The sequence below is a fragment of the Fringilla coelebs genome, assembly GCF_963513975.1.
Source record: "Fringilla coelebs genome assembly, chromosome: 3".
Lineage (NCBI taxonomy): Eukaryota > Metazoa > Chordata > Aves > Passeriformes > Fringillidae > Fringilla > Fringilla coelebs.
Genome location: NC_140030.1, coordinates 9964231 through 9978248, shown reverse-complemented (window position 1 = coordinate 9978248; position 14018 = coordinate 9964231). Strand labels below are relative to the sequence as shown.

Here is a 14018-nt window from a genome sequence, read left to right as displayed (position 1 = left end):
CATATTAACTGCTGTAAAAAAAAACAAAAAAAAAATTTCAAGCTATGTGCAACATATACTGCATTCCAATCATTTGGTCAAATTCTCCAAAGAGATGACTCTCTGATTTTCAAGAGCTATGTGCACACATCTGCAGAATTTCAAAAGATCTCACCTCCCAGCATAAAATGTTCTTTGGAAATCTGGCTTGTAGAAGGGTGTTGAGTTGAGCTCTTCTTAAAACAGAAATCCTAATTGTTTTTGAAACTCACTTCTTGCTTTCAACTCCCTCATTTTTATACAATCATTTCAGTTAGTTATTACAATATGAATCTAAATTTCTGGAGATTCAAAATAACAAGATTTTATTAACAAATCTGTAAAAATTCAAAGTACTTAGTAAATCCTGTTATTCTGCCATTTACCATTTTAACCATCTTTTTATTTTTAGTCCTTCATTTCCGCCTCATTCTCATGTTTTACTTTGGATTCCTGATGAATGATCACAGATTCCACATTTCAGTTTATTTTTCTTTCTTTTCTGTTTATACATTTGGTTACTTTAATGTCTTTTAACTTCCTAGAAAAAATAATTTTTATAGGTGTATTAGAATTTTGACTACATACACTTGAAATCAGATGTTTCATTAGCAGTGAAATAAACACGTTATGAAAAAAAAAATCAAGTCTCTTGAAATCAAAATGATTGTTTTTAAGTTTTACTTCTTTGAATCACCACAGATCAAAATTTTGCTTTTCATATTGTTTCTATATTCAACTGAGCAGTACAACAGTATATTAAACAAGTTGAGAGAAGTTGACGTTTCAGTGAACATTATTAACAAAACATAATTTTTCACAAAAAGTCTTGGGAATTAAGCTTTTTCTCAGGCATTCTGATCACAGGCTTATGATCCAAATTCTAAGAAAATCTTAGGGCAATGCTGCTATCAACTCTGAATTTCACTCCTAAAATGTGAACAGTGTTCAAAGCAGAAGCTATCATTCATCTGCTTGGAAATTACAAGCTGACCGATCCAGTGTTGCTGATTTTGTCAAGCCTGTCTTTTAATTGCAAAAATTGTCACTCTACTATTTACCAATCTCATCTCATCTTCAACTTCTGGAAGGCAAATTTTCTTGACTGAGGTGAGTACTGAAGTATATGTAATCCATTATTCCCCATAAAGATCTAGGATTGAGCAGGTGATACCTACCTCCTCCACCCACTTCAAAAACCACACAAGGTACACTATGGATACACATGGCAAACTGTTCAAAATTTAAACCTCCCTCAGGCACATCATATCTTAAGAGTTGTATCACCTTCAACAGGGTTTATCTCATTTCATTTTAAGTTTCTTAAATTTATTTTTTCCATCCTAGAGACACTTCACATTCTTTTGTTCACTGTATTACAAGGTGGGGTTGTTGGCCTGTGAAGCAATTTCTAGCAGACCTACCCAGCACATGGCAATGGACAGTGCCTGCTCCTACTGACAAAGGCTGTGTCCATTGAGGGTTATACAAAAGAGCTGTCTGCCTGTTAACTGCTGCATTTTCTTACAGTTTACATTTTTAAAGCTTTTTTTTGAAGGGGAAAGGTAGAAGAGAATATAACTGGATCCCTCAGGGTTAGGGTCTGTCATCAAGCCAGTGAAAATAATGGTTGCTAGCAGTCTCTTGGGTGAGCTGACACTTTCAACCTCATTCCACAGTTATCGGCCTTTCACCAATGGTGATTTCAAGGTTTGCTGAAATTTTAAATCCAAGCTTTTTATGAGTGTCTCAGTCAAAAGTTACTATTTCCCTCAAAAACCTTTTTATGACATGAACCCATCTCTTTACTTTGCAGCCTCCCACCTGAACAGAGAGCATATTTTATATTTGCCTTAGCTTTTCATGTGAAGATTTTTTCATATTTTCCTTTTTAGGAAAAAAAAATCTTTCTACAAATCTTCATAGTGACTTCTTTGATGCTTAATTTATTTTATTTGCATCTTATTTATTTTATTTGGTTAAATTTAACAAAGTATCTTACAATATCTTACTTATTTTATTTGGTTAAATTTAACAAAGTATCTTACAATATCTTACTTATTTTATTTGGTTAGATTTAGTAAATCATCTGCACTACTTCTCTCTTTTTTCCAGCTGAGCAAGCTACAGAGCGTTTGCATACGCCCCACGTTCCTATTGCTGCTTTACTGCCTGCTCCATGAGAATTACTGATACTGCTTGAAGCACCATCCAGAGTTCTGAGGTGGATTTTGCAGACTCTGTAATGTGTAAACTGTCAACTAAAGCAAATTTTATTTCAATTGCTGTCTCAGACCGCCTGGGCTTCCTTGTATATGCTTCCAAAGACTTGATACACAAAGAACTGATACAACTGCCAAATCTCTCTCTGTCTCATAAAAATAATCCAACTCAGAGACCCACTTAAAACATCCATAAAGTTAAATTAACACACTCATCTCACTGAAGACAGCTGAATTTAGATTGATGTTTAAATCTGTGCAAAACTGTGTCAGAGTAAGTCTTTTCTTGCTTCCGCAACATGTAAAGGGGAATGGAGGTGGCTGTATATGAGCCCAATGCCATTTGCTTGTTCTTTTAATATGTATTTCATTTATAGATGGATGGACTGAAGAAGAAAATAACACCAGACTCAGTTTAGTTTTATATCATGGCCTAGAAATTCATAGCTCTCTTCACAAGATACACATTTATCTGAAATGTACACCAATTCCCTTGTGAATTCTGCTAAGCATAGCCATCTGGTTTTTTCCCTCTATAATAATTTTACAAATATTGTCACTGAGTTTGTGTTACTGCAAGTCTTTTACTCATTTTATCTTTTTATGCTGATTTTTTTCACTTTTTCATTTAGGCCTGCAACCAACAAAAAATTAATATAATTATTACTCCCTCTCTCAATAGATATTTCTATAATATTTCTCTATTTTATGCAGTCTCACTGTACTTTTCAAAATACTGTTGAAAGGGAGCATTCAAGGTAAATATACCTTGCTAATTAGACAGTGAGACCATCAGAAGTTGATTCACCAAGACAACAGCTATATAAATTGACTTTGTTTAAAGTACCATGGCATCTAATTTAGGTAATCAACATTGGAATCAGATGCTATTACATCAAATGAAACTTTCAAATATGGAATAAAAATTTATATTCCTTTTTCTCTCATGAGTGGTTATATTTTCATCTTTTCTCTCTTTCCATAAAACACAAGAACTTCTAGTCACAACCTGCTACATTGCTATCCTTTCGGATGATGTTTTCTGTAATGGTGACATCGTGAGTATTGGATTACATATTTAGGTTCTAATCTCAGCAAAACAGAAACTAAATTACTGTCACTGCTTTCATATATTCTTCTCCCCTTCCTTTAATCCTGCTGAAAAGATTCCCTATTATCTCAAAGGTCAGACATGCTTAGTAGTTCCTGTTAAAAAAATCCCCCTCTTTCAATCTCACAGATCCTGTAGATTTCCAGTAGTTCCAGAGTAAAGAACTTTGTTTCCTTGTAGAAGTACCCATATGTAAAAACGTGGTAGTTTTCTCTTTCCTAGCACTATGAAAGTGTTTCCCATACTCACAATCAAGTGTTCAACAACGGAAACTAAATAATCAGTATGTGCACAGAAATGATGTGTCAGGGTTTCCAAGTTAGGAATGTGTTTTATGCACAACTATTCCAAGTTCTGTGGTTTTAGCTATCATTTATGAAATCAACAAATTCCAGCGATACCAAATATTTCTTCACACCACTGAGACACAGCAGCAATGCATGGGTTTGATTTACATATTACAGAAATTTAATTTGCTTAAATTGATACTACTCAGAGGTTTTAAACTCATCCTCTCCAATGAGTTTTACAGGAAGAGCAATACTTACATTGTACTCAACAACAAGAGTTAATTTACTACCACAAAGGTGTTAGCATTTCAAAAGCATCACTGCAAATGAAAGACTAATGCTGTAAGAGATTGAATTTCACTAGCAAGGAAACTTGTCAATCTTTGATTAAATTAATGATCAAATGGAGTGTTTTAGGAAACACTCAATATTGTTGCCAGTAAAGTACAAGGAAATCCTCCAAGTAAGGATTTGCATTTTAGAATAGAATGCCTGGAGGATGTAGCATATTTATGGGTCAGATGCATGTTCCAACAACTGAGAAAATAATTTTGTCACAGAGCCTCCTTTTTCAGTTCTGTTGTCTGAATAAAGAGCAAAGACAATTATGAGGTTAAGACTAAGTATCAAGGAAGCTGTACATTACTGCACTTTTCCATCTTCACAAAGTAAGGCCGATTTTTTTTCCTTCTAAGTGCCAAAATTTTTTAGCAGTCTGGCAAAATCTGGATGCTCTACTTCCCACGGAGAGGTGAATGTTGTTAAGACTTGAAGCCCACCATGACAACTGGAAAGTGTTTGTGGTTACTCATGAGCCAGAAAACAGAGCAGCCAGGAATTATTCTGCAGCCTTTCACTGAACAAGAGGGCATGGGATGATCTGTGCTCACATGGATGAGTCTCCTCCTGCCTCCAAACAGGATGTCAGCATCCAAACTAACTACTGGGAATGGTCCTGGACCTCAGCCAAACCAGAGCCATGCAAGAGTGCTGCTGGGAGTTGCTGCTTCCTTTGGGCTAGAAAGTCACTTGAAGACAGGCTTAAAGCATCACTGTCCCAGTGCTAAAATCTGTGCCACAGCCCCACGTAGTTACAAGTATGGATGTAACCTGTGTGTCCTTCTCTACTAATCAGACTTGGTTAAAAGCATCAACCTAAGGCTAAGTTTGTGTTAACAGGTCTCCTGAAGGAACCCTCAATGGAAGCTCCCTGAGAGTCAATGGGAAAATGGGGATGGGCTCCAAAGCTGAATTCATGTTGGAATAAATCGGCAATTCCTATTTCATTTCTTTTAATTAAAGAGGAAAGCATTATTTCACACAAGTTTAAGGAAAAAATGCAGTACCCCATTTAGTTGCAGAGCACAGGGGCCCTAGATAGCAGCAGCATTCAGGTCCAAAGAAGGGCAATAAAGGGCTGGTAAAGGGCCTAGATGACAAGTCTTATGGAAAGTGGCTGAGGGAGCTGGGTTTTTTTAGTCTGGAGAAGAGGAGGCTCAGGGGAGACCTCTACAACTGAAAGGATGCTGCAGCGACGTGGGGGTCAGTTTCTTTTACCCTGTCTCAAGTGAAAACATACAAGGAAATGGCCTTAAATTGCACCAAGGGAGATTCAGATTAGTTATTAGAAATCTTTTTTGCACTGAATGAGTGATTAGGCACTGAAATAAGTTGCCCTGGGAGGCAGTGGAGGCACTGTCTATGGAAGTGTTGAAAAGGCATACTGGATAAGGCACCTGGGGATATGGGTTAGGGATGAATATGGTGGTCCTGGGCTGATGGCTGGACTTGATGATCTTGAAAGTCTCTTCCAACCTTGACGATTCTGTGATTCTGAGAAAACTGACAGCTGAAGAGGAACCAAGGAGGAGAGAGAAGGGGATGTACTTTCTCCTTTTCATGCATGCTTAGGGAGGGACAATCTAGTCTGTATGTGGCTGGACTACAGAAGAGTTTTAAATTGTGAAACAAAAATTTCTTCAGTGAAGCGGGGTCAGGCACTGGAACAGACTGCAAAGGGAAGTGGTTGAATCATCATCCTGGAAGTGTTCAAGAACCATATGGATGTGACACTGTGGGGACATGGTTTAGTGCTGAACACAGCAGTGCTGCATTAACTACTGGACTCAATGACCTTAGAGATCTTTCCCAAATTTAACAATTCTATGACTCCGTGATTCTAAAAATCAAATCTGTTAAACATACACATTCCAAATATAAATATTTACTGGATTATTTGAACAAAAAATAACCTCTAGCTCAGAATAATAAATTGTAAATAATGAAAGGCACTTTGCAAAGCAGAGAATTTAAAGACCAAACCCAAAATTCATAGAATGAAAAAATATCACCAAGAACTACACAAATATAAAATCAAATTATCTAGCTACTAAAATACACATGTGCTCAATATCTAGTGGGAATCAAATATTCCAGTAAAAATAAAGGGAGAGATGGAAACACAAGTTTCTTATTATCACACTTCATATGTTATAAAACCTAAGAGTTAACTTATTTTTGGCAAAGGGACAAAGATTGCACAATACTCCGGCTTACACAAATATTTTCTATTGTTGAATGCATCTTAAATGTAGCTTGCCATATATTAACTTTATGCACACAGTGCACCATGAGGTCTAAGAGGGTCCCAAAGATCCCTAAGTTTCAAAATACTGACGAAAAGCTGCCAGCATCCGGTGAGCCAGGTGTAAAAATGCTACTCAACAATTTTTAGTTTAATTGAAAGCAGATAAAATCATTTGAGCAATAAAGACTACAGATTTTGACCCCCAAAAAGTTGGCACATTTGAACAAATGAATGCACATATTTTCTAGAATGCTCCTTTCTGAAAATATGTAAAATTTCTCTTGTTTAAAAATATTCTTGTATATAATCACAAAGTTAAATATGTCTGTAGAAATATATCAGGTTATCCTCATGTTTCACATTTTTAGTTCCTTTCACCTTTAAAGGAAGAAGTCAGATGTTCAGTAGAAATGGTTATGAAGCAGTGGATATGCATATATTAACCACATACATTACATATATTAACCACATGCATATATTAACCCCAGACTTCGTGTCACCACTAACATGGAACTTCCTTCCACTGAAGATTTTATAAAGTAAAGGAAGAAGCAATGATTTAGTAAGAGTGAATGTTTAAGAATAAAAACTCCCTATTCTCCATTTATCAGCCCCTAACAGACAGTTAATACTGAGCACAATTTGCCATTTACAGAGGGCAAGGATATGGTCCTGCTTCAGCCTTCTTACTGCTTCACAGGGACAAAGAAAAATGTTCAGATATACAGAACATGCAGTTACAGCTCTCACTCTCATTGAGTTACACAAACCAAGACTGAATTGCAGAAGCAGTGATATTTGTATTAAATTTTAAAATCAATGTTTTTCGTAGCAGTACTCCTCAAAATTTATATAAATATTCATTCCCATACATTGTCCCATGTCTAACCAGTAATCTGTTTGCCTCAAGATAACACACCACTATAAAAATCACAACCAGTCATAATTTTTGGTGTAACACATTGCAATTGCCAAACATCTAGTGATTTGCCTATAAATAACTGAAAGATGAGAACAAGGAAGTCATAAATATATGTCTCACCATTATTAATTATTTATATTCCAAGGGCATTAAAGATCCAAATTCAGACTCAGAATTACATCAATCTATGGCATTAGCCATAGGCTGAGCACGTGCATTGCTTTGCTAATAAAGCAACTCCTACTCAAGAAGGTTCATGTACCTGAAGTTCTGATGCTCGTTTCATCATCTCCAGGGTGATGTAGCAACCAATAGAATGAGCAATCAGTACCAGCTTTATATCTTTTGATACATTCTTTTTGAGGAAGTTCAGCTTATGCTCTACTTGTCCGTTAAGTCCAAAAACATCCTCTAGCTCCTTAATATCTGTGTCTGAAACATAAAAGAAAAGAAGTCCTTTGGTTCAGTGAATAAAATTTCTGGCATGTCCATTTTTTTTTTTGGTCCCTCTTCTTTGTAGAACACTGAAATAAAAACATGTATTGATTAAAAAAAAAAAAAACCAGATAAACCAAACACACAAAAAACCCCTCACCAGACCTAAAAATTTAATTTTCAGTTACCACCAGTGGAAAATACTGATAAATCACATGCACAGGATGTAAAGCCTTATGTGTGGCTTGGGAACCAGCACAAGATATGTAAACACATGGAGATTTCATAGCACATCATCCACTATTTTCGTCTCCTTCATTCAGAAAAAGACCAAATTCAGGGCATTGGATCAGCTAAAATCAATCCAACTTTACGTTGAGACATCAGGACCCACAACAGCAATACTGCCCAGGAATGAGTCACTCCCCACAGAAGACAAGCTACCGTATATGTCATCATGCAGTAGCAACCTTGAGATATTCAAAATCTCCTGTCTTGAAGATGCACAAAAATGTCCCATGGAATGAGGAAAAATAGGAAATGCCTATGTGTCAACACAGACCACTAACATCTATATAAGATTTCCCCATTAATGCAGATTCTTATCATTGTCAATTCAGCTGCAAAGAGGAAAATCAAGTTAGAGCTTCATGGTTCTAGATTGCTGTAAAATTTCATTCCTGCTTTGCCAGGGACCTTCTAAAGCAGCCCGGGCAATCCCTCATGATGAGGATTTGGCTCCTTGCTTCCTGGCCAGTAAACAAGACAAACTGAACAGGTGTCTGTAAAAATATACAGCAATTCAGGCATCTTTAACTTGCTTATTACAAGGATGACATGTATCTGAAGTTCCCCAGTCTAAGGGCATTCACAGCTCTTTCATCTGCTAGAAAAAAGCTTTACCCACTAAACTAAACACTAAGTTAAGGATATACCACTCCAGTTTATGCTGGACTACTCTACTGACATGACTGTAAGAAGAAATACTAAAAAGAATAATAGAAAAGAGACAAAAAGAATGAAGGAATGAATGCCCCTAGCTTATCTAGACAGGATGGAGTGGTACTAACATCACTCAATCTCTTAAAACTATGCTATTATCTCAGGATTCAGTTTCATACTACAGATTAAACCTTTGATCTTTTATGCTCCTTACAGGCTGACTTGCAGTGCAGTTTTAGCCTGAAGTAAGCTAAACCTCCTGGCAGCATACTTTGGACACACAGTAGGGACCAGCAAGTTACTGAGCCTACAGATGGTTCCCACGTTGCTGGCAGAAGCCACCCACCTCTAATAACTCAGGAGCAGCTAACAGAGTGCACACACAGCCCTAACTGGCCCAGTAAGGTGTTTAACTTCCCACTTGGTGTCTTCTGATGAGCTCTGCTACAGTCCCCCCTGTGAAAAACAGATGTGGAAGAAAGCATCCATCAGGCAGACACTGTAAAGATAAATACATTAAAAAGACTGAATTGCATTGAAAAACTACTGTACAAGAAAGTCAGAATCGTAGTTCTGTTTCAGATTGTTCTGCACCTGCTTGAGGAAAGAGGTAACTATGAGTTAACTGTCTATGACTGTGAACGGCATTTATCAAATTATGGCTGTCAGTGCTTTAATTCATACACAGTAAATTTCATGGCAACTGGACAGTAACCTCAAATACTAAAAATTACTAACACTGCTGTAGTGAAGTTATTGGGAGGTTGATAGTGACAGAACAAATTGGTAGCCCAAGTGGGCTGGCACTGCATCACCTTTTTGATCATCTGTATGAAACATATCCTTTAGAAGCAAAAGAATTGCTCAAGATCGATATTTTCTGAGTTAAAATAATTACCATCGAAGTCCCAACAAATTTGTTCTTCAGTTAAACTAGTATTTCTGCTGAAACTACCAATGATCATATCCCAGCATAATTTAGAGCAATTTACAACAAAAAAGGGTTTACCAAAATACACACAAGGAATGCAAAATTAGATGAGAAAAGATATTTTGTTTATTAGGCTTTCTACATGTAATGGAAAACAAAGTTTCTTCTATTTTTCAAAACCCTAAATAAAAGCCTAAAGCAAAAACACTGTTTTAAAATTTAGTTTCTACTTTTAGCAAAAGCTGCCTATCCTACATTAAATTACACAGCAGCTCAGCCTCATGCAGGAATAGGTTGTCTACATCCCAAGTCTAATTACAGGTATATGTAACACAAAAAACACAAGCATAGTAGAAAAATGATGGCCCACTGGATAGAGCAACAAGTGAAGGAGTAAGTTATATTGAGTGTACATGTATTACAACACATACTGTAATATATATGTGTTGGTAACATATTTTGTGTTGGGTTGAGTGGGTCAACTGTCCCTTGTAATCATTTGCTATCATTTCTGTACTGTTTCACTCAGGCCCTGCCATCTCAGTAGTGTATCAACATGTCTTCTAATGTTTTACATTTCATTACGATTATTGAAAATAAGTGTTTCCAGATTATTTTCCAGTTAAAGCAAGGGAAAATGAGGCCAAGTAGGTGTATAAATCTTGTAGAGAACTCTTCATGGGTCACAAGACCCAAAAAACCAAGCAGGAAAAAGGACAAATTTTTATCGGTATTATTCAGTCTCACAAGGTTAATGGCTTTTCCGTACATGAATTCAGCATCTGCTAAAAGAGCTGCTGAAGACTGCTGCCATGAAATTAATAAATAGCACAGCAGAGACAGTCTAGGCCCATCTCAATACTTTGCAAGTTTAGATTAACTATGTTAGATAAATACAGTTAATTAGCTAAGACATTACATACCTAATTTAATGTTTATTTACCTAATAAATAGCAGTGTAGGCATTCTGGCCAACATACCCAAATCTATTGGCTTCAGTAGAAATGTGCCTGTTCAGAACCAGCTGTGCTGCCAGAGCAAGAGCCCTGAGGAAGGATGTTCCCCATGGCTGGGGATTCAGAATAAAGTGAAAACAATGGCTTTTTCCTCCTTGCTTTTGGCCAGACTTGAGAACACTCAATTCAAGCCTGTGCACCAGTGTTTCCTTAAGGGAGCCAGGGAGAGCTGAGCCTGTAGAAGCGATTTTTAATTGGATGGATGGGTCAGTTGTGATTGATGATGATCACAGACACTCATTCTACTGTGGGCCAAATCACCCCCAGCGCAGCCCTGCTCACACACTCAGAGCAGGGATGCTCTAATTCCCTTGGCCACTGGCCTGTGTTGCACTCACAGAGAAGCTCTCTGAGACTGCCAGTGAGTCCTGACAGCCAAGGCTGACCCCAGAGAACTGTTTCAGCTGTTTAATACAACCTTTCCTTTTCTTCTGAAATAGTGGTTTATTGCCAAACCCAATAACCTTGGCACTATTCCTAGAGATGCCACACTGGGGAATGAGCATGCAGTGTGGGGTCTGGTAACCCCCATGCAAAACTCTCATCATGGACCAACCCCACACTCCTCAGGTGAAGCTCCAGTGTCACATAACCCTGTACTGAAACAGGCATCCTATTTGACATCTGGACAAACATAAAATTGCCCACGCCTCGTGTCACTTCATGTTTCCCCAACACAAACGCTACACTTCTAATAGTCCAAAATGTGCAAGAGTTGGGCTGCATCACAAGTCTGAAAGATTTATTTATTTATTTTGCAGAATAAAATCGCCCAGGGATTATCCAAAATCAACATGAATTTCTTGGGTGGAGAAGCTTAAATGGGTTCTTTGTATAAGCAAACAGACTTGCACAAACACACTGGCAGTCAGCACTCCAATGGCTCTGCATCAAAGAAGAGACCAGAGTGACTTCACTTCAGGTGTGGAATACATGCCATGGCTGAAGGAGAGCTCATTTAAGCAGTTTTCAGATAGTAGAAATTATACGACTTGTACCTTATGCTACAAACACCCCATCTGGGCCAAGACATGATTTTAAGACTTTATTTATAGGTGTATTAAAAGAAATACTGTATTTCTTTATTTTTTTTGGCAAAGCATAAATTTTATGATGTGCTTTCGGAAAAACAAATGCACCATCACTTGAATGAGTGTCTTTTTCTAACCTCTGCTAAAACTACAGGCAGAAAACAATGATAGATTAAAATAAAGTGTTTGCTCTAAGATTAGTCAAAAAGTTAATCTTGCTAGGAAGGAGGACTTTGGTTTTCAGGGAAATAACAGAGAATTGTATTTGTTTGTTTTTCTGCTATGTATGCAAGGGAAATTCTTATGCAGAAAAAAAAGTGTAGCAGTTCTATGAGCAGACTTGAGGCTGCCAATTCATAAAAGTTAGCTTTTCATTAAAAAGTCTGCTGAATCATAGACTTCTTCTTACTGGAAGATTCAAAAAGATACCAGAGGCCTGACTTTCTAACAGGATCTTCAAATTTCTTCATGCCTTTGCACTTCCCAAATTTCACAATTTTGCATGTCCAAACTCTGAACTGCCCTGGTCACAACAGGTGACTGAGTATTTGAGCTCATTACATATGAACACTTGTCCACTTGTCATGGAGTGACTTTGAAGTATGTCCCAAGATCAGCTCATAAACAAGGCCTCCAAATTACTCCTGAACAAGTAAGGAGCCATGAGGAAAGGTGATCTGCAATTACATATAATGAAGGAAAGGGAGGTAAAAACCACTGGTCTGCCTGCACTGTATCTTCCTCTTCCATGGACCATTGACTTTAAGAAGTGGTAGGCAGGATACATAAAGACAAACTTCAGTCAATCACTTCTATAAACTCATGTGGTCAAGAATTTTCAGAACTGGACTTTTTGCAGAGTAAGGACAAATAAGTGTCTGGAGACTGAACTAGTGGGGTAATTCAGGGACATATAAATTCCTCTGCATCTCCACCAAATGGAGAATGTAAATGTAAATGGAGAATGTAAAACCAACATATTGGGCCAAGTGTTTTAGACTTTACATACCACCTCTTTTTTCCACCACAAACACATAAATGCTGGTGGGAGCAGCAGTAGTTTTGACTAATTTGTGTTTAGATGAAGCAACACCTGGAAAGTTTTTATCTTTTCCTTTACATAGTGAGAGGCAGAAACTACAATTGAATTACTTAGATTAGCTGTTAAAATGGTGTGCATAATATGAAGTCTAATTATGGAAATTAAATAATGGCTTTATGGCTTTTTTTCCTCATAGGAAAAGACCATAATTCCTCAAAACTGAACCACACCATTTGAAAGTGTTAAAATAGAACTGTAAGCTTAAAAATTGAGACAAAAAAGTTTGTGGGTCTATTATGGGCATCCCCTAAAGATACATTGCTCAAAGCCTGACTGTTTCACTTTCATTTGATTAGTGAACCATGGATAATTTGTATCAGCTAGCAATAAAATGCCAAAGAAATAGGATGGAAACCCTGAAAGAATGTTAAATAAATATTGAAGAACTCCTCCTGACACCAAGAACCAGGTCTTAAAGCATTGTGTTTTAGATTAACCCTTAGACCTTAGTCTAGCCCTAGCACCCTCAGGAACTGTTCATGCAACTTTTAAGATAAACACTCCACTCCTTAGTGTTTATTAGAGCAATTACTTTTTGTAAAGGTATCCTCCACAAATAAATTACCATTTACTCAAGACACTGAAGTGGTCATATGTATTATTTTCTTTACTAGAAAAATAACAAGGCCTTATTGTACAAATTGAACTACTGATTTCCTTTGCCTTTACACACCTATTGCTGGGACACTTGTTAAACACCTAATATGTTTTTCAAAGGAAGCTATATTATAATTAAATTAGTACAGGAGTAGTCTGACAGAATGAACTAATAAACATGACAAGTACTAAACCCCAGATTTTTATTAAAAGCATACAGGAGCACTCTGAACTATTAAAATTATCTCTTAGAAACTTATTTTATTTTACATTTCCAGTCTTGCTCCCCTCTGTTCAGAGTAACTATTATCAAGTAATTATGAAATAACTGTACAAACTTTGAAGCAGAATTTTGTTGGTTGTCTCCAATGCAAGGCAAACACTATTGTGTTTTATTATGCAGTTCTACACCAATCAACATCCCCATTCCAAGCACTTTAATGAGCATAAAGCAAATGTTATATGGGGGATTTACATAATGGATATGGTAAAGTTTTGTATATTTGAATGACTGCACTTTATAGTCAGTAAACTGAATAACTACAGGAAGTGCAATCTGTATGAATTCCCAGCATTGTATTATGAAGAGAGAAAACAAACAGTAAAACAAACTTACAAAAAGCCCCACACTTTGCAGGGTACAAGCTAGAACACCCATCACTGTATAGGAGCAGACCTGAATTTCCAACACAAAATGACCTCAAGGAGCAAAAAGCAAAGAGGTCTGAGTCTCTGGGAAGCTGATTGTCCATGCTATGTTTCTTGGATTTGGACACACTGAAGCCAAGTGCAAGGCTGTGTCAATGCCCCCCAC

The 14018-nt window shown here is 37.0% G+C and overlaps 1 protein-coding gene across 2 annotated transcripts in view; it reads right to left on the bottom strand.

The window, feature by feature from the left end:
* LDAH (lipid droplet associated hydrolase) overlaps window positions 1-14018 on the bottom strand; it is a 112937-nt gene that overhangs the window by 57309 nt on the left and 41610 nt on the right. For both annotated transcript variants that reach the window (XM_084201989.1, XM_084201990.1), the window contains exon 4: window positions 7413-7582. In XM_084201989.1, the coding sequence (XP_084058115.1) occupies window positions 7413-7582 (170 nt within the window). The remainder of the gene's footprint in view (window positions 1-7412; window positions 7583-14018) is intronic.